At 35.6% G+C, this 27953-nt stretch overlaps 2 protein-coding genes across 2 annotated transcripts; both read right to left on the bottom strand.

Moving 5' to 3' along the window:
• Positions 1-2632: 2632 nt before the first annotated feature.
• Positions 2633-5519, bottom strand: LOC139855780 (PI-PLC X domain-containing protein At5g67130-like). Its single transcript, XM_071845023.1, has 5 exons — positions 5427-5519; positions 4173-4476; positions 3520-3743; positions 3306-3392; positions 2633-2914 (listed from the first exon to the last, which is right to left on the bottom strand). The coding sequence occupies exons 1-5, from the start codon at positions 5505-5507 to the stop codon at positions 2759-2761; spliced, it is 852 nt and encodes a 283-aa protein (XP_071701124.1). The 5' UTR covers positions 5508-5519; the 3' UTR covers positions 2633-2758.
• A 6620-nt stretch (positions 5520-12139) lies between these two features.
• LOC139852211 (PI-PLC X domain-containing protein At5g67130-like) lies at positions 12140-12768 on the bottom strand. Its single transcript, XM_071841451.1, has 3 exons — positions 12588-12768; positions 12374-12496; positions 12140-12307 (listed from the first exon to the last, which is right to left on the bottom strand). The coding sequence occupies exons 1-3, from the start codon at positions 12693-12695 to the stop codon at positions 12140-12142; spliced, it is 399 nt and encodes a 132-aa protein (XP_071697552.1). The 5' UTR covers positions 12696-12768.
• Positions 12769-27953: the final 15185 nt, after the last annotated feature.

A 27953-nucleotide genomic window follows, 5' to 3' on the forward strand; every position in this document is an offset into this window, starting at 1 on the left:
TGTCACTAACTATACGCAAATCAGACGCTTTTTAAAAAACGCTAAATATTTGAGGTACTTTTCATACACGTCGATTTTGCGTTAAATTTTTAAAAGTCGACAATTCCATAGTGAAACGCGGAGATGTACATATATTGTTGTTAATTTAAAATAACATTTAAATCTTTCACGGATTATACCTTTTAGTTCGACTCGAGTTGCGCTTCAACGATATCATCGTTAGCCACAAAATAATTTTACAAACTAAACGCAATATAATACATTGAAAACCGAACCCCGGCGCGAAGCGAGGGTTCGAACACTAGTATAACTAATAGACAAAAAACTTATGAATAGCCCTATTCTTTTTTCCAATTCTCACAACCTTAGCCCCTAACTTTTATTAAAATACAAATCAAACCCCCACTTTATACGTATATTTTTTCAAATTCCACAAACTTAACCCTCTAACTTTTCTTAAAATACAAATCGAACCCCCACTTTACTAACTTTTTTTAAAAAAAAATAAAGCCCGAACGCTAAAAAAAGCAACTTTCACAAAAGGAACAACCCTTCAATATTAGATGTCGAAAAAAATTCTTTTTTACAAAATAGATCATGACTTTTTTTTTAACTCGCATTCAAAACGGAGTCCCCGGAGCGAAGCGAGGGCTCCACAACTAGTATAACTAATAGACAAAATCTTATGAATAGTACTATTCTTTTTTTCAATTTCCACAAATTTAACCCTCTAACTTTTATTAAAATACAAATCGAACCCTCACTTTATACGTATATTTTTTTCAAATTCCACAAATTAACCCTCTAACTTTTCTTAAAATACAAATCGAACCCCCACTTTACTAACTTTTTTTTTTAGAATAAAACCCGAACGCTAAAAGAAACAACTTTCACAAAAGGAACAACCCTTCAATATTAGATGTCGAAAAAAATTCTTTTTTACAAAATAGATCAAGACTTTTTTTTTTAACTCGCATTCAAAATGAAGCCCCCGGCGCGAAGCGAGGGCTCCACAACTAGTTACGACCATTTGATTTTGAGTAGCAAATTAACCAGCCCACTAAATCCAGCCCGTAAATATCTAGACGTTATTTTGGTTTTCTTATCTGGTGTATATTTCAATTAGTCGATTAAAGCTGACCAAGCTGTATCAAACAACAACCATGAAAATAATAGGATTACCTCCAATGAAAGAGTAGTAATGAACTTACGTTATATACTTAGCTTATACCAGCCAACCTTTTTGAACAGCCAAAATTTATTAGAAAGCTAGCGAGAAGCTAGGAAGAGTACAAGAAATTACAAAGAAAGTAAAGGCCTTTGAAGCCAAGTGGACCAGCTGAGATTACATTTCGATAATCTGCTAGTCAACCATATAAACGAATTCGTGACAGTGTTATCATATATTGGGTTCTTTCGCATCTTCTAGTCCCCGAGAGTAATGTTGTTCTGATAGCTCCAAATATTCCACAAAGTAGAAAGCATGATGACTTCCACAATCTTCCTCTTGATACCTTTGAAAGCCGCTAAGTCGCCAACCAAACTTTAATATCAACGATCAAATTCCAAGTGGGAATCCAAAGCCAAATACAATGCCATATCCTTTTTGCAATATCACATTCCAGAAATGTATGGTTGTTCGATTCCAGCATATTGTTGCACATGTCACATAAAGTATAAGGAACATCGATGTTTCGATCTAGCAAGTTATCTTTAAGAGGAAGTCAGATTGAGGAACAAACGCCAAGCAAAAAGATTAATCTTAATTGGCACAAGTTTGCACCAATTAGTAGCATTACTTGTAGAAGAGACCGTGGCATGATCCAAAGCTAGTCGAGCACTAGCAAAATAGAAAGTATGAGAGCTGTCATGAGCCCAAATCCAACCATCACTATTAGAGTACACGTGACAAAGGACAAAAAAAGAAACAAGGTCTGCTAGTTGTGAAAGCTGTCATGAGAGTTGTGCATGAGGTCATTATCTTACGCATAATCGATACGAGAAGGAGAATGTGGGAAAGCAATGCTCGTTGGGTGTCATATTTACTGTTTTATCTTTTATGGGTAATTTGCGGCGAAATAGCATATTTTTTTAATGATTGTTAGTTGGATCATAGAGTTTAATGTTCTTTTCGATTTAGTCCGATTTTACAATTTCAATTGGCTTAAAAACATGAGTCATTTAGTTTCGAATTGAAACTTAAGGCTCCTAAAGCCTTTGTAATTCCTCACGTAGCAAGTTTTATCAATAAGATCTTTGTCGCTAAAAAAATATATATATGCCTACGAAATCACTTCTAGCACGTATACTTCTATTAACATATAAGTTTGCATTATTTCCGTAACTCGGATTTATTGGCCAATACATCACCAGACATACAATTATTGATAAATGATATCGAACGACCCTTCTAAATTTCTGACAGTAGAAGAATTCAGTCACTTGGGTGTGGTTTCCTCTATCTTCAAGGTTGGCGATTTACAATTTTGGTTTACATTTACCAAAGAATTATTAGGGGCAGCGGTAGAGCTTGAGCGTTCTAATTACTCAAGATGGACAAGAATGAAAGATCATCCACTTTGTCTAATCAAATGCCATTCATTCCGAATATTCAATTCAAAGACTAGTTAATGTTGAGAGGGTGTTGCTAGTTTACAGATATGATATATGGTTGTCTACATTATATCTCTAATGAAAAGTGGAAAGTTGATGATATTAACTGGAGTATTACAGAAGTCTAACTGCTACTGCTGCTACTTCACAACGTCAAAGTTAAAGCAGTTAAACCTGTCCCGAACAACCATCCGAGTGGACCCAACTGACCACCAGCGTTGGGTGAGCTTTTTAATGCTGAAACCGGGGCTGGAGCAACACCAGCCTCTGGGATGTTACAGGCTCCAAACTTCATGTTAGGCTGCACCAAAAATCGAATTCAAATACTACAGTAGTCAAGTTTCTTTCTTTCTTTTTTTGGGTATTTCATATGGAGTACTTTTTTATGTATGGATTAGGTCTGATTTGGGTTAGGTTTGATCTCAAAGGGTCAATCAAAGACTTTAGCTAACAGAGAAATATGCAAAGAAGTTGATTAGTAACAATATTATTCTTGTAGTCATAATTAGCACAAAACTATATATAAAAACTCTATAAAATGGACAAAAATGGGTTTACATGTTAACCTGACCCCTTCCACTCCAACCGGTACTACAAATGACCGGTTTGAACTACTTACCCAAGTGACCCAACCCCCTGACCAGCCTATCATGCCACCTCTAGTACTGAGTGATGAATTTGATGTTGCTTACCCTGCATTCTGAAATTGAGGTACAACCACAAAGTAGCTGCCCGTTAGCCATATCTACAGCGGCAGGTGCACCTCCGCCATCACTTCTCTGCAAAAACAAGTTATTCCATATTTGAATTCAATTATTTCTGTATTCAAATGCAACAAGCACTCCAGGAATATAATGTATTTTAATCAATAGAAGATTCAATCTATCATAAAAATATAGCGAATACCTTGTAAAAGTCGACAGCAATGAAATTAGGCCAACGTTTACCGGCTAAATCATGGCATGTATTGAGCATGCTTATTAATGGAGCAGAATTGTCCTTGCAAGCTTGGGTGATATCCGGGGTATCTGGAAAGTAGTTCATTAAAACCAGAGACCTTGATGTAGTGTTCATAGTAGCAGACTCCGCACGGTTAGGGCATGACCCACTTTTCATCCCATTTGTTCCATCTGCAATACCATATGCATTGCACAAATGAGATATTTTGATAGACAAGTTGCATAAAAATGTACCATGTTTGCTTAAATTTCTATTCAACGTAAGGAACTCTATTTGTCCAAGAAAAATCCACAAGCTTATAAAAATTCAGATTTACGTTATTACGTAGTTTTCAATCTTGACAGCACATGTAACCACCATTCAATATCCCCATCAATGTCACGTAAAAAAGTCAACAAGGTTTTTACTGGATGTTCATAGGGTTTTTATCGAAGTTTTTGCAAGTTTGAGGGTGTTATAGAAACATTTGGAAGTGCAAGAGCAGTTTATTCAGGAAAAAGTTAACTACTCGAGATAGAAGTCTGACCAAAGTTGGTTAACACTTTCATGCAACTAGATCTAAGTCTAGACCTGAACTCATCAAAGTTGAGATAACTTACACTGGTTCTCAACCAAGTACTTCCATTCATATGCAATCCCTTCAGTAGCCTGTTTAGTAGATTTTGAAGTAAAAACTACCAACCGAAAATTCTGTTGGACCATGGAGTCAAGTGTTGGCCAATCTCTACCGTCAATTGGCATTTTAGATACTGGAAACCAGAATTTCTTCAGACCAGCAGCATTGAAGACTTTAGTTAGGCCATTTGGAGACGTAACGTAATCCTCAATGATTACAGTAACTATTTCAGTAGGATTATTTTCGAGGAAATCTCGAATCTCTTTCAGGACATTGATAGCAGGTTGCTGATGAAAAAAAAGGTCAAGATTTAGTCGTTAGTGTTCTATAGGTAGGCACTGCTTCTGGTAGAGAAGGAAAAATGGGTGGGTCTAATGATTGTGTAGGTGGACAACACAGGTCAGGTTTCCAACCCACAGACGCTTTTTAATATTTAGTAACTATGAATGTCATAAATATGATAACAAAAACTATTTTAACTAAGAGAATAATTGAAACAATGTCACAAGTCATAACAAACTCAAATTTACTTATCTCGATCTTCCATACTGGTCACTCTACTTCTATTTGTAACAATTTAGCCATTAAATTTAGTAGCTTGTTTTATTTATTCACTTATATGTTATAAGATGACAACAAACTTTGTCACAGTGAAACTAGAAAAAGGAACAGTTTTACCAAGTTTGGTTACTATACCGGTACACTTAAAATATAATTACCAGTGTGAAACATCCATATAAGTAAGTCATTATCCCAAAATAATCAGATAAACTATTCTAAATAAGCTTAAGAAATTGTAAGCATTTGAATGTGTGTTAGGCGACTTTTGACCCATTTAACTTTTTCATATTAGTTGATTATTATCCACGTTTGACACATTATCAGTAATATCAAACCCCCATATACTTGGGTTGATATTACCACCTCTACGATATGGTATAATTCTAGGTACAAGTACACCAAATCAAAAATACAGAGACGTTGGTGACACGGTGACAAAAGTATAGCATAACAGTTTAACATAATTCATATGGAAGATAATACGGTTTCTAACAACACAGCTGCAAAGGCACACGTGTTTTTTTAATTGGTTTGTATGTTACTATGGCATGTTATACACTCTACTAATGTCGCCTTTTTACCCTAGCCATGTCTCAAAGATATAGCAAGCTAATTATACAGTCAGAAACGGTCTAATTGAGGTGAAATATTCAGCAGAAACCCAAAAATTACTTACAAAAGCTGTGTAGTTGAAGCATTTGCCACCAAAAGAATGACATAACCAAATGTCATTCTCAAAGTCATACATATCAAGCATCAGCCCTCTCACACCATTCTGTACAAGTAATGGCAAACAAAAATCCTTTAAAAAGTGAAATAATATGTACAGCATACATGCTTTCTGAAAGTAAATGAACAGATTAGATGATATCATTACAGTTATATGGCGTATGAAAATCAAAGTCTGTTGCTTAGCAGTTGGCATTTTAACGAACTCAACTGCACTATGAAGTACTAGATTATGTATGCATGGTGTACAAATTTCGTATATTCCAAAAAAATATGAATTGTTGTCCCCAAAAATTATCAATCAGGGGAACTCTGTACATGAAGTCAATGATGTGAATATTATAGAAATCTAAGATGGATCATTTGGCTTCTTTAGAGTATATAGTTTCCCAGAAGAAAGAAATCTAAGTAGATCTTTAATTGACGATTTAAGGGCTTTATAACTAGGCTGTTCAAATTTTATGCATTGATCATTACAACTAACTCTTATGCTTCCAACTCTATTTCATTTTATGGGGCTGCAGGTATATTTAATCCTGAATAAAAGAGTAAAAGACAACCGTATAAATATTATATTTGTGCAAGACTATCCGATTGGTTTACCCATGTTACGCTCCATAAGAGTTGTCAGTATCATTTAACAAAGACAAGCATGAGAGATTCCGCCTTTCTAATTATTAAAGTGCACTTCATCCAACCTTTAAAGGCATACTAGTAATTCATCATTATACTCCCATGTGATTGGTAAGTACATCCTCAGACCATATCAAATACAGTACTTGCTTAACTGTTTGGTACCAACTTATCTTTATCCATCGTGTTATAGTATCTAACTAATGTATGGCCAAGTTTTCATGTTAATTACCCATTTGCTCCCAAGTTGTCGTTCTAAGAATCAGATACGTTGATTTAAAAGTCCAGGATATTTACTTTAGGTTTGAAATCTAAAATTAAGTTTAATAACAAATCTATTCCGCTTCCATGAACATTTTGAACAATCGGCTTACTTGAAAATAACAGTAATCCCATCACAAAATTGTTTCATTACACATCTAACATGTCACATCCAGTCCATTTATCTAGTTTTGATAAATAAATAAAAATTCTAGGCCCTTATTTTCCTGCAAGTAATTCTGATATTCCATTGAAAAGCTAACTCTGATTAACAAGATAGCCACATAGATCCATTAATCCCTAAAATCCCCTTCAAATTCTGATTACTGAAGGTATAGATCCCATGATATTATACTTTTCTTCGGAACCAAAGCTAATATTAAATTCCTATTTATAGGGATGTTTAACAAAACAATATTTAAATCAGCCTCAAAAAGACAAATATTCCTTCTGCCTAAAAATTGAAATTGAAAAATCATAATTTTTTTTTCGAACAGCCATTTTATAAACAACCTCAACCTAGCAAGTCGCTAGAAGAGGCGCACAAAACAAAGAGTTACAAAGGATTATGAAACCAAACGGTCCTAGATAAATTACATTTGCTTCTATATCTAATCCAAGAAAATGAAAAATTACATATAGAATCAAAAAGATCACATTTCTTCAATTTTTGAGTACCGAAAATCATCCCGTTTCTGAACCGCCACATAATCCACATATATGCTGCTCCAATGACGTACGCATGATCCATCTGTTTTCTCGAACACGACCAAGCATCCAACCAAGCTATCCAAAGCAACCATGAGTCGAACGAAGGAATACCAACATTAGTCCACACTTGAATCCTTGACCACACCTCTTTAGCAACTGGGCAACCAAACAAAGTGTGATCCAAAGACTCAATAGCATAAGAGCAAGATGGACAATTAATTTGTTGAATCTCCAACCCTTTTTTTTTCAAATTGAGACGTGTTGGGAGCTTATCGAGAGCCACCCTCCACAGAAAAATATTGACTTTGCGCGGTAGAATTGATACCCATTTAGTCGCCACCTGAGCCGTTGGTAACGTAATGTCATCAAAAATCTTTCTACCTGTACAAACTTTGTAGCACCCATCAGTCGTTAATGAGCAAACCCATGTATCTTCCTGTTCGGTTAGCACTAAATGCGAAACAGTAGTCAACAAATCTTCAACTTCAGCAAGATGTCGACATGACCGCAACGGACGAATCCAATTCCATTGCCAATCACCATTAACGAACCTGTCCGCAACTAAGCAGTCATCATTAGCATCAAGTTTAAAAATACGATTGTACCTCATAGCCAACGAAGTATCTCCAACCCACACGTCTTTCCAAAATCTTGAATTCAAACCGTTGCCAACTTTCTTCTTAAAAACGTCATGACGAATGATGTTCTTGTCATTCAAACAACTCCATGATGAAACAATGTTTCCCCAGACGCTTGACTTATGTAGCCTGTGATTCGTGCCAATACCTTCACGACCATAAATCTCTTTAATAGCCCGTGTCCATAACATATCAGGTTTATTCAAAAATCGCCATTTCCATTTTAACAAAAGAGCCATATTGAAAGCTTTCAAACTCCCAATGTTTAGACCTCCCTTTTCATGTTGAGCAAGAATTTGCTCCCACCTGACCCATGCCATTTTTGAGTTCCCTGAATCTCCGCCCCAAAAAAATCTCATTCGACTACTTTCTAGACATTTTAAAACCCCTGAAGGGCACTTAAATAAGGACAGTAAATAAATGCCTAATCCTCCCAATACAGCTTTTATGAGTGTCAACCTACCTCCAGAAGACAACAAATTCGCCTTCCATGATGACAACTTTTTTTCGAACCTAGCTGTTAACTCAGCCCAATTATGCAATGAATTCATGTTTGCGCCTAAAGGTAAGCCCAAATACTTGAACGGTAGATTGCCCGCTAAACAACCTGTTTGTGTTGCCATAATTTCCAGTTCCGAAGGAATAACACCTATTCCGTAAACATTTGATTTCTCCATGTTGATCTTCAACCCCGATGCACGATAAAAAACATTCAAAATCTGGACAATGTTCGACATGTTCATTGAGTTCCACTCCGATACGATCACTACATCATCTGCATAAAAAAGATGTGAAACATTAAAGTTAGCTGCACCAACTGATGCTCCTTGAAACAACCCCGAGTCGACGCCTTCTTCCAGCATAAAATGTAGTCCTTCCATCACAATCAAAAAAAGAAAAGGACTTAAAGGATCACCCTGGCGAAGTCCCTTTCTGATAGGAAACTCCTCAGTCGGACTACCGTTTATCAGGACCGAAGACCTCGCTGAATTAAGGCACATTTTGATCCACGTTCTCCATTTCGAACCAAAACCCATTCGCATCATCATATAATCCAAAAATTTCCAATTAACCGAATCGTACGCTTTTTCGAAGTCAGCTTTGAATATCATGAGTTTCCGATTCTTCCTTTTATACCATTCGATAACTTCACTCAAGATTAGAGGCCCATCTAAAATCTGACGCCCTGTTATGAACGCCGATTGGACATCGCTGATTATCTTATTTATAACTCGGGACAATCTATGTTCAAGCACCTTTGCAATAATCTTATAAAGCATACCGATTAATGAAATGGGTCTAAAATCCTTAATAACAATTGGTTTCGACACCTTTGGGATCAAGGCAATGAAGGCCGACAATGCTCCTTTATTCAGACAATTCGAATCAAAGGCCATTTTGACTGCACGCACCACATCACTCTTCATTAAATCCCAAAATGATTTGAGGAAAAAGAAAGAAAAGCCATCCGGTCCCGGAGCCTTATGATTACCGCACTCCCAAACCGCTATCTTTATTTCTTCCTCCGTTATTTCTCTATCTAACCACTCCCTATCATTCGAATTTAGGCATCTCGGAGGAGTAATGTTTGGTATAAATACTTCATTTGTGTCTGCATCGAATTGATTAGCATAGAATTTATAGAATGCGGCCTTAATATCAGTTGGATTAGATATCCAAACACCATCAATGTGGATTCCATTAACTTGTCTATGCTGTCTCTTTTTATTAATAATTCCATGAAAAAACTTGGAATTCTCATCACCTTCGATATCCCAGTTAATCTTTGCTTTCTGTTGTGCATCCATCTCCTCATATCGAGCAATCTCCTCGATCTCCATATAACTCTTTGTCCTCTCGTCTAACTCCTCAAGAGAGGCACAAGAGTTTTCGATCTTAATCTCAATCTCATGTATCCTGTCCCTTAACCTAGTCAAACAGCTCTTCTCCCGTTGTTTATTATTAATCACCCATGATTTGATCTTCTGTTTTAATCTGCGCATTTTGTCATAAAAAGGAACATTCATGTCATCATCTAACCACGCCTTCTCCACAAACCCTTTGAAATCATCTCGTTGAAACCAGGAACTAAATACCTTGAAAGGTATCGGCCCAAAGTCTCTGTTATCAACATGAAAAAACAATGGAACATGGTCAGACCAAGCACGGTTAAAAGCTTCGAGTTTTACCTCAGGAAGAATATCTGCAACATTAGGTGTGACTAAAAATCTATCGATCAAGCTCATTTTTGTGCCCGATTTGTTCATCCATGTGTATCTCCTCCCACCTAACGGCACATCAATCAAACCAACATTATTAATAAAATCGTTAAAATGTTGAGCCCCAATAGCATTAAAATTCGTTCCAAATCTGTCCGCTTCTTCTCTGACTTCGTTAAAATCTCCAAACATGATATAATACCCATCATTTCTTTCTTTGAAATCAGCTAGAAAATTCCATAGACGATTCTTCTCCCCTAAATCTTGTGGACCATAAATGTTAATGATAAAAAAAACACCATCAACATGAGTACATCTACCTTTAACAATGACGTAGTGATCCCCACACCATATCTGCTCCTTGAAAAAGACTTTTGGGTCCCATATGGACAGGATGCCTCCCGAACGACCTCTTGATAAAGAACACGCGAAATCATAATTGAAATTTCCCCACATCGTTTTTAACCGAAAATGTTCTAGTCGAGCCATTTTTGTTTCTTGAATACCCAAAAACATAATATTATTTTTGGAGCACAATTCTTTCACCCACACTTGTTTCCTCCTTTTCTTACACCCTCGAACATTTATGGACAAAATCTTCATTTATTCACACACTGTTCTCCAATACGATCAATTAAATTATGAAAAGCTTCTTGGCAATCTGAGACATCCACTCCTAATTTTTGACCCATGTTAACAATATTATCCAAAGCACAGAATAAAGACCCATTCAGTTTTAAGTCATTACTTACGTTACCAATGTCTTTATTGGATTTAGTGGAACTCTTAGTACTACTACCATTTGGTTTAACCACCTCAGGCAGTGTTTCTTCATTCATCCTCTTCTCACCAATTGTATCTCCCTTTTCCTCATACTGACTCTCAAAATCAGTCTCCTGAACGACCTCTTCAGTAAAAACATTTGCTTCATTCTTATCATTACCATGGCTGTTACTTAATTTATCCTCCTCGTCTGAATCTGAGGCCATATCATCATTATCACTTTCATCAGCCTGGGACTGTTCCTTCTCGTCTTTGTCAATGGTCAAGTTCCACGCCCCATTTTCATGAACATTTACCTCAAATGAATTACCCCGAATCACTACATTAACATCCTCATTAATAATACCTTTATGTTGTGTGGCTATACATGCTCTTCCATTATTCATTGGTGAATTAGTTCCTTTTTCAAAGAACAAAAATTTCCCAAACAGACCTGCAACCTTTTTATAAGCATTTGTACCCCATGCACAAAGGGGCATGCCAACAATGTCAATCCATGTGAATCTTTCGTCCACAACGAAATAATTAGATACCGGTCTTGGGGTAGAGTAAAAATTCTTGAGATAGATGTTGCTTTTGAATTCATCACAAGCATTTTTCGATTCAAACTGAACCCAAAGCCAATATCCCCCTGCATGATGTATGGACACATTTACAAACCCTTCTTCCCTACAAATTCTAGGGAAATTCATCATAGCTTCTACCTCCTTGATTTTGATCAATAATGCTTCATTCGAATCATTAAATTGAGCAGCTTCATGATTCGATAAAGTGACTTTGTTAGTGATCTTTGGTTTGACAATAACATCTCTCTTACCGAATTTGACAGCATGAAGATAGTCATTACTGCCCAACCCACCTGAATCCTTCTTGGGAATAGAAGATCCGGATTTTGAATTAGTCCCCACTTTATGCTGATTAGGGTGCACATCTGATGTTTGTTTATGCTGAAATCCATTAGCTTTTGAGGATCGTTGGAACCTAGCAACAGAAGCACGCAATCGATAATTGCCGAACCAAATGTTTGTTAGGGATTTACCCAACAACTCCTCATCCTTGACACCCACAAAGCGCACAAATCCAAACCTATTACCTTTTATTGATCGTTTAAATGGAATGAAAGTATCTAAGATATTACCAAATACCTCACAGGCCTGCCCCAATTGTTTAGCAGTAAGATCCTCCGGCAAATTTGTAACATAAAAAGTTGTTGATACCTTCTCAACATCTGCAAACGGGTTATCAATTGAAGAAGTCGTCTTTCTCCCATTCCTACGATGCACGACTCTCCATCCTTTTTCTTTATTCTCCTTAACAGCGTTTGCTACCATGATCAATTGATCGATCCCGTCGAAATTCCGGTCAAAAAACTCAAGTGCGAAGAAATCGGATCCGGATCGCCTAGGGCTCCGGGGTTATGTTAGTTTCTGCTGGTGTACCTCCTTTAAAATCATAATTAACCATGAATCCTGCTGATTCATCGGAGCTAACACAACAGAACCTGTAGCCGATTTCTCCCCCAATTTAGCAAACGCATTGTGCGTCGTTAACCATGAATACCGGTTAAACGGCAATCCTTTCACCTGTAATCACACAATCACACACACATTTATATACAGATATATACATTTATGTATATGTATATATACCTTGGAAAAAGGACTTAGAGGCTGAACACGAGTACACCTAGGGCGAACATTGCCGTCAGCAACACAAGCTTCGCAATGTAACCCTAAGTCACAGTTGCTATTATTTACACACGTTTGTCCTTCCTGATACAAATTTTCATTCAAATTGTACATCATTACATGTATATTAACACAACGATAATTACAAACAATTATCATCGAATTGATATTAAACCTTAGCTGCTCTAGCACATGTTAACATGATAACTGCAAGGAACAGCATTACGAATAGCACATTTCGTCCTAATTTGTTTCTCTTCAACAAATTTGATGTTAATTTCATTTTTTAGCTCCGTAATGATTCTTCCTAAAGAGTGAATGATAGATATATGTGATTGTGTAAGTATGTATGTTGGAAAAAGAATAATCGGAATGTTTGTTTTAACACAGAGAGAGAGAGAGAGAGAGAGAGAGAGAGAGAGAGATGGTAAGATGACGTGGCTTTTATAAAAGTGCCGCGTATCAAACTTTCCTTCATTTTCATTGTTTATACTCGTATTTATTTGTGACAAAAGGTTAATAAAGGGCAAGCCAATCGGTCTACAATCGGCTGCCAAATATGGGGAACATCTGCATTACTCAATGGTTGTGGTTATACTGTGCTAAGCGTTATTGACTTGTTTATTTTCTTTTTAATAGCGAGAATCACTAACGGTGGATTATCGAAGGAGTTCTCATCACCTGATCATATTTGTTCCACGTATAAAAGATATTTCACCGAACAACCGTCATATTACAGGCTCTGCGTGTAATCATCTTTGATAAACATCTCATGAACAATTGTCATATGACATGCTAAGACAACGATGTTTCAATAGACTCCATAACCAACTGTTTGTCAAATTGAATTATATAATTACCATATGCGACTCGAACTCGAGAGCATTTTGTTAACGATAATTCTAATAAAATATAGTGTTGTTAACGATAATTTCTAATAATTTACCGTATAAAGATTGTTGGAAGCTAATTTATGGGTGTCCAATATTGTCATTTTACGGTGTATTTATAACATTTTATTCGAGTTGTTATATATTTATCAATAAAGTTCAATTTCACAAATTAATGTGGCACAATAATTATCTAACCCTTAGGTCTCGTTTGGCTCACGAAATTCAATGAAATTTCGGCAGAATTAGAATTGATTTTAGACACGATGCGTGTCTAAATTCAATTCCAATTCCAACTACGTCGGAATTTCAACAGATTACGTGAGTCAAACGGGGCCTTAGTGATATATAATGGCGCTTAATATCAATGTACATCAAATTTATGCATCGGATAAAGAGAATGTTAAATATAAATTTAGAACTACATTTAAACTTATTATATATAATATATAATATAATATATATATATATATATATATATATATATATATATATATATATATATATATATATATATATATATATATATATATATATATATATAAAATTTAAAGTCACTACTAATAAATTCTAACACGAAAATTAAAATAAATAAAGTCAGTTTCAAATAGATATAGATATATTTATAATTTGTAATTAGTAACTCAACTGAATTTGAAAATATATGTTAGGAAATCCGACTAGGTGAGCCCAAACAAGACTAGATAACCCCAAGTTATCAACCCACTTCCAACAAATGAAAAATATAGTGATAATCGTAAAACTAGCAAGAATGATAAAAACACGGGAATTTAACGTGGTTATATGCAATCGTTTATGATTGCTTTAGTCCACGGCCAATTAAAGAGTGTTCTATATTGATTAATTTCGTGGTGGTGAGTTTACAATGAGTTACAATGAGGAACATTTATAGGAGAAACAAGATCATAAGAAAACTTCATGAATGCTTCAAGGAATCATCAACTAACCAACTTGATCCTCTTTACACCCTTGCATATGCATGATCACAGACATAAAACAAGGTGTAAAGTAACCTACTTTGCACCTAAAGTGACAACTTGGTTAATTAAATCCGGATCCCATGTGAGCAAGTTGATCCACTTGCTGCCAGCAGGAGATGCGCTGCATCTCCACATGATGCGCCGCATCATTGCCCAAAAATGCGTCGTATCCATTAAAAGCTTCGCATCACAAACCTTCGGGCCAAAATGATGCATGGATGCGCCGCATCACTCCCTGGAACTTTCTGAATTCAGGTTTCACGCAATCCGAAATCTGCAAAATTCGTGCAACACTTTAACTCACCTTTTGTGGCGACATTTCCAACTTTGTTTAAATGTCTCCACACCTCAACAAATCTCCCACTTGGAGACTTTGAACAAACTCATCCTTCGTTAAACTCGCCTAACAACATCATCATCCCACAATAACAACTTTCATGTTACTAGCTTGGAAAAACAAAACGACAAACAAACAATAACTCTTTGGCTATGACACCTATCTCCTTAGTCTAGGAGATAACGGGTCATTTGAGTCCGACCCGACCCAATCAACCCCATCGCCCAAGCGATCCACCCGTACACTATAACATCTACCCGATTTATCTTTCCAACATAGAATAAACCACCCGGTAGATCAAACATGTGGACCATGCCATCAAGGCAATCGTGTGAGAATGCATTTACACCCTTGATCTTCCATATAACGGCCTTTGCTTTCACTATTGGAACACCGACTACATACGCGCTCACGTCTTTTGACAAACCCGATTTTCCACCACGAGCCAACTCCCACTGTATGGATGTTTCTTTAACAATGAGTCTCAAGAAAATCTCTTGTTCATCTTCTTTGGCCGATTGCAACAAAGTTGCCATTGGAGAAGATCTTCTTGAAGTAACGAAAGCTCTAGTATAACCAATTCGTCCTGAATCTTCACTAGCTTTGACTTCCCTTGAGCTCCCACTCAAATAAGATCCCTCAACAAACCCGAAAAGCATTAGCATGCTAGGATTTCTAATACCCATGAAATCACCTAGCCATACTTCAACCATATACTTGGTTCCCCTCTTGTACCCGCGAGCGATCACATGACCTCCCTTAAACACCTTCCACCTTTTGAAATGTCCCGTTCATATTGATTATAAACGTTCCATATTAATTGATTTCGTCGCAAGGTTTTGACCTCTATATGAGACGTTTTTCAAAGACTGCATTCATTTTTAAAACAACCATAACCTTTATTTTATCGATAAAGGTTTAAAAAGCATTACGTAGATTATCAAATAATGATAATCTAAAATATACCGTTTACACACGACCATTACATAATGGTTTACAATAAGAATATATTACATCAAAAATAATTTTCTTGAATGCAGTTTTTACATAATATCATACAAGCATGAACTCCAAATCTTGTCCTTATTTTAGTATGCAACAGCGGAAGCTCTTAATAATCACCTGAGAATAAACATGCTTAAAACGTCAACAAAAATATTGGTGAGTTATAGGTTTAACCTATATATTATCAAATCATAATAATAGACCACAAGATTTCATATTTCAATATACATCCCATACATAGAGATAAAATTCATTCATATGGTGAACACCTGGTAACCGACATTAACAAGATGCATATAAGAATATCCCCTATCATTCCGGGAAATCCTTCGGACATGATATAAACGAATTCGAAGTACTAAAGCATCCGGTACTTTGGATGGGGTTCATTAGGCCCAATAGATCTATCTTTAGGATTCGCGTCAATTAGTAGATCGGTTTACTAATTCTTAGGTTACCAAGCAAAAGGGGCATATTCGGCTTCTATCATTCACCCATATAATGTAGTTTCAATTACTTGTGTCTATTTCGTAAAACATTTATAAAACTACATGTATTCTCATCCCAAAATATTAGATTTTAAAAGTTGGACTATAACTCACTTTCACAGATTTTTACTTCGTCGGAAAGTAAGACTTGGCCACTGGTCGATTCACGAACCTATAACAAATATGTACATATATATCAAAGTATGTTCAAAATATATTTACAACATTTTTAAAACGTTTTACTGTTTTAAATTTATTAAGTCAGCTGTCCCCGTTAGTAACCTACAACTAGTTGTCCACAGTTATATGTACAGAAATAAATTGATATATATTATCTTGAATCAATCCACGACCCAGTGTATACACGTCTCAGGCTAGATCACAACTCAAAGTATATATATTTTTTGGAATCAACCTCAACCCTGTATAGCTAACTCCAACATTACTGCATATAGAGTGTCTATGGTTGTTCCAAATAATATATATACATGGGTCGATATGATATGTCAAAACATTTGCATACGTGTCTATGGTATCCCAAGATTACATTAGAATACATGTATAATACAATATAAGTTAGCTAGGATATGATTTGTATAGAATTGTTACAATATTTCCCGTAGCTACAACAATCAAAAAATATCCAATCTTGTTTTACCCATAACTTCTTCGTTTTAAATTCGATTTGAGTGAATCAAATTGCTATGGTTTCATATTGAACTCTATTTTATGAATCTAAATATAAAATGTATAGGTTTATAGTCGAAAAAATAAGTTACAAGTTATTTTTGTAAAGGTAGTCATTTCAGTCGAAAGAACGACGTCTAGATGACCATTTTGGAAATCATACTTCCACTTTGAGTTTAACCATGATTTTTGGATATAGTTTCATGTTCATAAGAAAAATCATTTTCCCAGAAGAACAACTTTTAAATAAAAGTTTATCATAGTTTTTAATTAACTAACCCAAAACAGCCCGCGGTGTTACTACGATGGCGTATATCCGGTTTTACGGTATTTTTCGTATTTTTCGTGTTTTCCGGTTTTAAATCATTAAGTTAGCATATCATATAGATATAAAATATCTGTTTAGTTGATTTTAAAAGTCAAATTAGAAGGGTTAACTTTTGTTTGCGAACAAGTTTAGAATTAACTAAACTATGTTCTAGTGATTACATGTACAAATCTTCGAAAAAGATAGTTTTATATGTATGAATCGAATGATGTTATGAACATCATTACTACCTCAAATTTAGTAGGTAAACCTACTGGAAGTGACAAGAAATGATCTAGCTTCAAAGGATCTTGGATGGCTTGAAGGTTCTTGAAGTAGAATCATGACACGAAAACAAGTTCAAGTAAGATTATCACTCGAATTAAGATAGTTATAGTTATAGGAATTGAATCAAAGTTTGTATATGAGTATTACCTTGATTTAGAATGATATATTACTGTACACAACAAGGATTTCTTGAGGTTGGATGATCAATTTACAAGATTGGAAGTGAGCTAGTAAACTTGGAAGTATTCTTGATTTTATGAAACTAGAACTTGTAGAATTTATGAAGAACACTTAGAACTTGAAGATGGAACTTGAGAGAGAACAATTAGATGAAGAAAATTGAAGAATGAAAGTGTTTGTAGGTGTTTTTGGTCGTCGGTATATGGATTAGATATAAAGGATATGTAATTTTGTTTTCATGTAAATAAGTCATGAATGATTACTAATATTTTTATAATTTTATGAGATATTTCATGCTAGTTGCCAAATGATGGTTCCCACATGTGTTAGGTAACTCACATGGGCTGCTAAGAGCTGATCATTGGAGTGTATAAACCAATAGTACATACATTTAGAAGTTGTGTATTGTACGAGTACGAATACGGGTGCATACGAGTAGAATTGTTGATGAAACTGAACGAGGATGTAATTGTAAGCATTTATGTTAAGTAGAAGTATTTTGATAAGTGTCTTGAAGTCTTTCAAAAGTGTATGAATACATATTAAAACACTACATGTATATACATTTTAACTGAGTCGTTAAGTCATCGTTAGTCGTTATATGTAAGTGTTATTTTAAAACCTTTAGGTTAACGATCTTGTTAAATGTTGTTAACCCATTATTTATTAAATCAAATGAGATGTTAAATTATTACATTATCATGATATCATGATGTATTAATATATCTTAATATGATATATATACATTAAATGTCGTTACAACGATAATCGTTACATATATGTCTCATTTCAAAATCATTAAGTTAGTAGTCTTGTTTTTACATATGTAGTTCATTGTTAATATACTTAATGATATGTTTAATTATCATAATATCATGTTAACTATATATATATTCATATATATGTCATCATATAGTTTTTACAAGTTTTAACGTTCGTGAATCACCGGTCAACTTGGGTGGTCAATTGTCTATATGAAACCTATTCAATTAATCAAGTCTTAACAAATTTGATTGCTTAACATGTTGGAAACACTTAATCATGTAAATAACAATTTAATTTAATATATATAAACATAGAAAAGTTCGGGTCACTACAGTACCTACCCGTTAAATAAATTTCGTTTCGAAATTTTAAGCAGTTGGAGGTGTTGACGTATCTTCTGGAAATAAGTGCGGGTATTTCTTCTTCATCTGATCTTCTTTTTCCCAGGTAAACTCAGGTCCTCTACGAGCATTCCATCAAACCTTAACAATTGGTATCTTGTTTTGTTTAAGTCTTTTAACCTCACGATCCATTATTTCGACAGGTTCTTCGATGAATTGAAGTTTTTCGTTGATTTGGATTTCGTCTAACGGAAGAGTGAGATCTTCTTTAGCAAAACATTTCTTCAAATTCGAGACGTGTAAAGTGTTATGTACAGCCGCGAGTTGTTGAGGTAACTCAAGTCAGTAAGCTACTGGTCCGACACGATCAATAATCTTGAATGGTCCAATATACCTTGGATTTAATTTCCCTCGTTTACCAAATCGAACAACGCCTTTCCAAGGTGCAACCTTAAGCATGACTATCTCTCTAATTTCAAATTCTATATCTTTTCTTTTAATGTCGGCGTAGCTCTTTTGTCGACTTTGGGCGATTTTCAACCGTTGTTAAATTTGGATGATCTTCTCGGTAGTTACTTGTATTATCTTCGGACCCGTAATATGTCTATCTCCCACTTCACTCCAACAAATTGGAGACCTACACTTTCTACCATAAAGTGCTTCAAACGGCGCCATCTCAATGCTTGAATGGTAGTTGTTGTTGTAGGAAAATTCTGCTAACAGTAGATGTCGATCCCAACTGTTTCCAAAATCAATAACACATGCTCGTAGCATGTCTTCATGCGTTTGTATCGTCCTTTCGCTCTGCCCATCAGTTTGTGGATGATAGGCAGTACTCATGTATAGACGAGTACCTAATTCTTGCTGTAATGTCTGCCAAAATCGTGAAATAAATCTTCCATCCCTATCAGAGATAATAGAGATTGGTATTCCATGTCTAGAGACGACTTCCTTCAAATACAGTCGTGCTAACTTCTCCATCTCGTCATCTTCTCTTATTGGCAGGAAATGTGCTGATTTGGTGAGACGATCAACTATTACCTAAATAGTATCAAAACCACTTGCAGTCCTTGGCAATTTAGTGATGAAATCCATGGTAATGTTTTCACATTTCCATTCCGGGATTTCGGGTTGTTGAAGTAGACCTGATGGTTTCTGATGCTCAGCTTTGACCTTAGAACATGTCAAACATTCTTCTACGTATTTAGCAACATCGGCTTTCATACCTGGCCACCAAAAATGTTTCTTGAGATCCTTGTACATCTTCCCCGTTCCAGGATGTATTGAGTATCTGGTTTTATGAGCTTCACTAAGTACCATTTCTCTCATATCTCCAAATTTTGGTACCCAAATTCTTTCAGCCCTATACCGGGTTCTGAAATGTCCCGTTCATATTGATTATAAACGTTCCATATTAATTGATTTCTTCGCGAGGTTTTGACCTCTACATGAGACATTTTTCAAAGACTGCATTCATTTTTAAAACAATCATAACCTTTATTTTATCGATAAAGGTTTAAAAACCATTACGTAGATTATCAAATAATGATAATCTAAAATATACCGTTTACACACGACCATTACATAATGGTTTACAATAAGAACATATTACATCAAAAATAAGTTTCTTGAATGCAGTTTTTTCATAATATCATACAAGCATGGACTCCAAATCTTGTCCTTATTTTAGTATGCAACAGCGGAAGCTCTTAATAATCACCTGAGAATAAACATGCTTAAAACGTCAACAAAAATGTTGGTGAGTTATAGGTTTATCCTATATATTATCAAATCATAATAATAGACTACAAGATTTCATGTTTCAATATACATCCCATACATAGAGATAAAATTCATTCATATGGTGAACACCTGGTAACCGACATTAACAAGAAGCATATAAGAATATCCCCTATCATTCCGGGAAATCCTTCGGACATGATATAAACGAATTCGAAGTACTAAAGCATCCGGTACTTTGGATGGGGTTCGTTAGGCCCAATAGATCTATCTTTAGGATTCGCGTCAATTAGTAGATCGGTTTACTAATTCTTAGGCTACCAAGCAAAAGGGGCATATTCGGCTTCGATCATTCACCCATATAATGTAGTTTCATTTACTTGTGTCTATTTCGTAAAACATTTATAAAACTGCATGTATTCTCATCCCAAAATATTAGATTTTAAAAGTGGGACTATAACTCACTTTCACAGATTTTTACTTCGTCGGGAAGTAAGACTTGGCCACTGGTCGATTCACGAACCTATAACAAATATGTACATATATATCAAAGTATGTTCAAAATATATTTACAACACTTTTAATACATTTTGATGTTTTAAGTTTATTAATTCAGCTGTCCTCGTTAGTAACCTACAACTAGTTGTCCAAAGTTAGATGTACAGAAAAAAAAATGATATATATTATCTTGAATCAATCCACGACCCAGTGTATACACGTCTCAGGCTAGATCATAACTCAAAGTATATATATTTTTGGAATCAACCTCAACCATGTATAGCTAACTCTCACATTACTGCATATAGAGTGTCTATGGTTGTTCCAAATAATATATACACATGGGTCGATATGATATGTCAAAACATTTGCATACGTGTCTATGGTATCCCAAGATTACAAAATATATTAGAATACATATATAATACAATATAAGTTAGCTAGGATATGATTAATATAGATTTGTTACCAATTTTCACGTAGCTACAACAAGAAAAAATTATCCAATCTTGTTTTACCCATAACTTCTTCATTTTAAATCCGTTTTGAGTGAATCAAATTGCTATGGTTTCATATTGAACTCTATTTTATGAATCTAAACAGAAAAAGTATAGGTTTATAGTTGAAAATATAAGTTACAAGTCGTTTTTGTAAAGGTAGTCATTTCAGTCGAAAGAACGACGTCTAGATGACCATTTTAGAAAACATACTTCCACTTTGAGTTTAACCATGATTTTTGGATATAGTTTCATGTTCATAATAAAAATCATTTCCCTAGAAGAACAACTTTTAAATCAAAGTTTAACATAGTTTTTAATTAACTAACCCAAAACAGCCCGCGGTGTTACTACGACGGCGTATATCCGATTTTTCGTGTTTTCCGGTTTTAAATCATTAAGTTAGCATATCATATAGATATAGAACATGTGTTTATTTGATTTTAAAAGTCAAGTTAGAAGGATTAACTTTTGTTTGCTAACAAGTTTAGAATTAACTAAACTATGTTCTAGTGATTACATGTTCAAACCTTCGAATAAGATAGCTTTATATGTATGAATCGAATGATGTTATGGACATCATTACTACCTCAAGTTTTCTGGATAAAGCTACTGGAAATGAGAAAAATGGATCTAGCTTCAAAGGATCTTGGATGGCTTGAAAGTTCTTGAAGTAGAATCATGACACGAAAACAAGTTCAAGTAAGATTTCCACTCGAAATAAGATTGTTATAGTTATAGAAATTGAATCAAAGTTTGAATATGAGTATTACCTTGTATTATAAAGATATCTTACTGTAAATAAGAAAGATTTCTTGAGGTTGGATGATCACTCTACAAGATTGGAAGTAAGCTAGCAAACTTGGAAGTATTCTTGATTTTATGAAACTAGAACTTGTAGAATTTATGAAGAACACTTAGAACTTGAAGATGGAACTTGAGAGAGATCAATTAGATGAAGAAAATTGAAGAATGAAAGTATTTGTAGGTGTTTTTGGTCATTGGTATATGGGTTAGATATAAAGGATATGTAATTTTGTTTTCATGTAAATAAGTCATGAATGATTACTCATATTTTTCTAATTTTATGAGATATTTCATGCTAGTTGCCAAATGATGGTTCCCACATGTGTTAGGTGACTCACATGGGCTGCTAAGAGCTGATCATTGGAGTGTATATACCAATAGTACATACATTTAGAAGTTGTGTATTGTACGAGTACGAAAACGGGTGCATACGAGTAGAATTGTTGATGAAACTGAACGAGGATGCAATTGTAAGCATTTATGTTAAGTAGAAGTATTTTGATAAGTGTCTTGAAGTCTTTCAAAAGTGTATGAATACATATTAAAGCACTACATGTATATACATTTTAACTGAGTCGTTAAGTCATCGTTAGTCGTTACATGTAAGTGTTGTTTTGAAACCTTTAGGTTAACGATCTTGTTAAATGTTGTTTACCCATTGTTTATTAAATCAAATGAGATGTTAAATTATTACATTATAATGATATCATGATGTATTAATATATCTTAATATGATATATATACAATAAATGTCGTTACAACGATAATCGTTACATATATGTCTCGTTTCAAAATCATTAATTTAGTAGTCTTGTTTTTACAAATGTAGTTCATTGTTAATATACTTAATGATATATTTACTTATCATAATATCATGTTAACTATATATATATCCATATATATGTTATCATATAGTTTTTACAAGTTTTAACGTTCGTGAATCACCGGTCAACTTGGGTGGTCAATTGTCTATATGAAACCTATTTCAATTAATCAAGTCTTAACAAGTTTGATTGCTTAACATGTTGGAAACACTTAATAATGTAAATATAAATTTCATTTAATATATATAAACATGTAAAAGTTCGGATCACTACAGTACCTACCCGTTAAATAAATTTCGTCCCGAAATTTTAAGCAGTTGGAGGTGTTTACGTATCTTCTGGAAATAAGTACGGGTATTTCTTCTTCATCTGATCTTCTCGTTCCCAGGTGAACTTGGGTCCTCTACGAGCATTCTATCGAACCTTAACAATTGGTATCTTGTTTTGTTTAAGTCTTTTAACCTCACCATCCATTATTTCGACGGGTTCTTCGATGAATTGAAGTTTTTCGTTGATTTGGATTTCGTCTAACGGAATAGTGAGATCTTCTTTAGCAAAACATTTCTTCAAATTCGAGACATGGAAAGTGTTATGTACAGCAATGATTTGTTGAGGTAACTCAAGTCGTTAAGCTACTGGTCCGACACGATCAATAATCTTGAATGGTCCAATATACCTTGGATTTAATTTCCCTCGTTTACCAAATCGAACAACGCCTTTCCAAGGTGCAACCTTAAGCATGACCATCTCTCTAATTTCAAATTCTATATCTTTTCTTTTAATGTCGGCGTAGCTCTTTTGTCGACTTTGGGCGGTTTTCAACCGTTGTTGAATTTGGATGATCTTCTCGGTAGTTTCTTGTATTATTTCCGGACCTGTAATCTGTCTATCCCTCACTTCACTCCAATAAATTGAAGACCTGCACTTTCTACCATAAAGTGCTTCAAACGGCGCCATCTCAATGCTTGAATGGTAGCTGTTGTTGTAGGAAAATTCTGCTAACGGTAGATGTCGATCCCAACTGTTTCCGAAATCAATAACACATGCTAGTAGCATGTCTTCAAGCGTTTGTATCATCCTTTCGCTCTGCCCATCAGTTTGTGGATGATAGGCAGTACTCATGTCTAGACGAGTTCCTAATGCTTGCTGTAATGTCTGCCAGAATCTTGAAATAAATCTGCCATCCCTATCAGAGATAATAGAGATTGGTATTCCATGTCTGGAGATGACTTCCTTCAAATACAATCGTGCTAACTTCTCCATCTTGTCATCTTCTCTTATTGGCAGGAAGTGTGCTGATTTGGTGAGACGATCAACTATTACCCAAATAGTATCAAAACCACTTGCAGTCCTTGGCAATTTAGTGATGAAATCCATGGTAATGTTTTCCCATTTCCATTCCGGGATTTCGGGTTGTTGAAGTAGACCTGATGGTTTCTGATGCTCAGCTTTGACCTTAGAACACGTCAAACATTCTCCTACGTATTTAGCAACATCGGCTTTCATACCTGGCCACCAAAAATGTTTCTTGAGATCCTTGTACATCTTTCCCGTTCCAGGATGTATTGAGTATCTGGTTTTATGAGCTTCTCTAAGTACCATTTCTCTCATATTTTGAAAGATTTTGGTACCCAAATCCTTTCAGCCCTATACCGGGTTCCGTCTTCTCGAATATTAAGATGCTTCTCCGATCCTTTGGGTATTTCATCCTTTAAATTTCTCTCTTTTAAAACTCCTTATTGCGCATCCTTTATTTGAGTAGTAAGGTTATTGTGAATCATTATATTCATAGATTTTACTCGAATGGGTTCTCTGTCCTTCCTGCTCATGGCGTCGGCTACCACATTTGCCTTCCCCGGATGGTAACGAATCTCAAAGTCGTAATCATTCAATAATTCAATCCACCTACGCTGCCTCATATTCAGTTGTTTCTGATTAAATATGTGTTGAAGACTTTTGTGGTCGGTATATATAATACTTTTGACCCCATATAAGTAGTGCCTCCAACTCTTTAATGCAAAAACAACCGCGCCTAATTCCAAATCATGTGTCGTATAGTTTTGTTCGTGTATCTTCAATTGTCTAGACGCATAAGCAATTACTTTTGTTCGTTGCATTAATACACAACCGAGACCTTGCTTTGAGGCGTCACAATATATCACAAATTCATCATTCCCTTCAGGTAATGACAATATAGGTGTCGTAGTTAACTTTTTCTTCAATAACTGAAACGCTTTCTCTTGTTCATCCTTCCATTCAAATTTCTTCCCTTTATGCGTTAATGCAGTCAAGGGTTTTGCTATTCTGAAAAAGTCTTGGATGAACCTTCTGTAGTAACCAGCTAGTCCTAAAAACTGGCGTATGTGTTTTGGAGTTTTCGGGGTTTCCCACTTTTCATTGGTTTCAATCTTTGCTGGATCCACCTGAATACCTTCTTTGTTCACTATGTGACCGAGGAATTGAACTTCTTCCAACCAAAATGCACACTTTGAAAACTTAGCGTACAGTTTTTCTTTCCTCAGCAACTCTAGCACTTTTCTCAAATGTTCTTCGTGCTCTTGATCATTCTTCGAGTAAATAAGTATGTCATCGATGAAAATAATGACAAACTTGTCAAGATATGGCCCACACACTCGGTTCATGAGGTCCATGAACACAGCTGGTGCGTTAGTCAATCCAAACGGCATAACCATAAACTCGTAATGACCGTAACGCGTCCTAAAAGCAGTCTTTGGAATATCATCCTCCTTCACCCGCATTTGATGATACCCAGAACGTAAATCAATCTTTGAATAAACAGACGAGCCTTGTAGTTGATCAAATAAGTCGTCGATTCTCGGTAATGGGTAACGGTTCTTGATGGTAAGTTTGTTCAACTCTCGGTAGTCGATACACAACCTGAATGTACCATCTTTCTTCTTGACAAACAAAACAGGAGCTCCCCATGGTGATGTGCTTGGTCGAATGAAACCACGCTCTAAAAGTTCTTGTAATTGGCTCTGAAGTTCCTTCATTTCGCTAGGTGCGAGTCTGTATGGAGCACGAGCTATTGGTGCAGCTCCCGGTACAAGGTCTATTTGAAATTCAACGAATCGGTGTGGAGGTAGTCCCGGTAATTCTTTCTGAAATACATCAGGAAATTCTTTTAGCGATGGGAATATCATTGGTGTTCTTTTCTTCGGAATTGACTTTCTCGATGTGTGCTACACAGCATAGCAACCTTTTCTTATTAGTTTTTGTGCCTCCAGGTTACTAATAAGATTTAACTTTGCGTTGCTCTTTTCTCCGTACACCATTAAGGGTTTTCCTTTTTCTCGTATAATGCGAATTGCATTTTTGTAACAAACAATCTCTGCCTTCACTTCTTTCAACCAGTACATACCGATTATCACATCAAAACTCCCTAACTCTACTGGTATCAAGTCAATCTTAAATGTTTCGCTAACCAGTTTAATTTCTCGATTCCGACATATATTATCTGCTGAAATTAATTTACCATTTGCTAATTCGAGTAAAAATTTACTATCCAAAGGCGTCAATGGGCAACTTAATTTAGCACAAAATTCTCTACTCATATAGCTTCTATCCGCACCCGAATCAAATAAAACATAAGCAGATTTATCGTCAATAAGAAATGTACCCGTAACAAGCTCCGGGTCTTCCTGTGCTTCTGCCGCAATAATATTGAAAACTCTTCCACGGCCCTGCCCATTAGTATTCCCCTGATTCGGGCAATTTCTAATAATGTGGCCCAGTTTTTCACATTTATAACAAACAGCGTTGGTATTACTTGCTCCGACACTATTCATTTTGGCATTACTTGTTCCGGCATTATTTGATCCCTTAGTTCTGTTAAACTTTGGTCCGTAGACCGCACACTTTGTCGCGCTATGACCATTTCTTCTACACCAGTTGCAAAATGTCGTGCAAAACCCCTGGTGATTTTCTTCACACCTATGACATGGCTGTTTTTGGTTTTTGTTGTCGTTGTTGTTATTGAGGTTGTTGTTGGGATTGTTATCATTGTTGAAACGGTTGTTGTAGTTGTTGTTGTTGTTGGGAAGTTTGTTGTAGTTATTGTTAGGATTGCGGTTATTGTTGCGATTATTGTTGCGGTTGTTGGGATAGTTGTTGCGATTGTAGTTGTAATTGTTATTGTTGTTGTACTGGTGACTCTTGTCACCGTTTTCCTCCTACTTCCTCTTGAGTTGTTTCATGTTGGCTTATTCAGCCGCCTGCTCTTTAATTCTTCCCTCAATCTGATTCATGAGTTTATGAGCCATTCGACTTGCCTTCTGTATAGAAGCGGGCTCGTGTGAACTTACATCTTCTTGAATCCTTACTGGTAACCCTTTTACAAACGCGTCGATCTTTTCTTCTTCATCTTCGAATGCTCCCGGACACAATAGGCACAACTTTGTGAATCGTCGTTCATATGTGGTAACGTCGAACCCTTGTGTTCGTAACTCTCTAAGTTCTGCCTTGAGTTTATTGACTTCGTTTCTAGGATGGTACTGCTCGTTCATCAATTGCTTGAATGCCGACCACGGTAGTGCGTAAGCAGCATTTTGTCCTACCTGTTCAAGATAGGTGTTCCACCACGTTAACGCAATACCTGTGAAGGTATGCGTAGCGTACTTAACTTTGTCCTCTTCAGTACACTTACTTATGGCAAACACCGATTCAACTTTCTCGGTCCACCGTTTCAATCCAATTGGTCCTTCGGTTCCATCAAATTCCAAAGGTTTGCAGGCAGTGAATTCTTTGTAGGTGCATCCTACACGATTTCTTGCGCCGTTAGCTGCATTTCTAGATTCAGAGTTATTGTTGGTATGTAGCGCAGCCTGTACTGCGGCTATGTTTGTAGCATGAAAGGTACGAAATTC

Source organism: Rutidosis leptorrhynchoides, chromosome 6 (assembly GCF_046630445.1).
Source record: "Rutidosis leptorrhynchoides isolate AG116_Rl617_1_P2 chromosome 6, CSIRO_AGI_Rlap_v1, whole genome shotgun sequence".
NCBI lineage: Eukaryota > Viridiplantae > Streptophyta > Magnoliopsida > Asterales > Asteraceae > Rutidosis > Rutidosis leptorrhynchoides.

Excerpts from the sequence above, each read along its gene's own strand:
- LOC139855780 (XM_071845023.1), bottom strand. The coding sequence starts at position 5,507 with ATGCTTGATATGTATGACTTTGAGAATGACATTTGGTTATGTCATTCT. Across the intron at positions 4,477-5,426 it reads GCTTCAACTACACAGCTTTT|CAACCTGCTATCAATGTCCT; the intron begins GTAAGTAATTTT and ends TTTTTTCATCAG. Across the intron at positions 2,915-3,305 it reads CCTCAATTTCAGAATGCAGG|CCTAACATGAAGTTTGGAGC; the intron begins GTAAGCAACATC and ends TTTTTGGTGCAG.
- LOC139852211 (XM_071841451.1), bottom strand. The coding sequence starts at position 12,695 with ATGAAATTAACATCAAATTTGTTGAAGAGAAACAAATTAGGACGAAAT. Across the intron at positions 12,497-12,587 it reads CATGTGCTAGAGCAGCTAAG|GAAGGACAAACGTGTGTAAA; the intron begins GTTTAATATCAA and ends AATTTGTATCAG. Across the intron at positions 12,308-12,373 it reads CTCTAAGTCCTTTTTCCAAG|GTGAAAGGATTGCCGTTTAA; the intron begins GTATATATACAT and ends GTGTGATTACAG.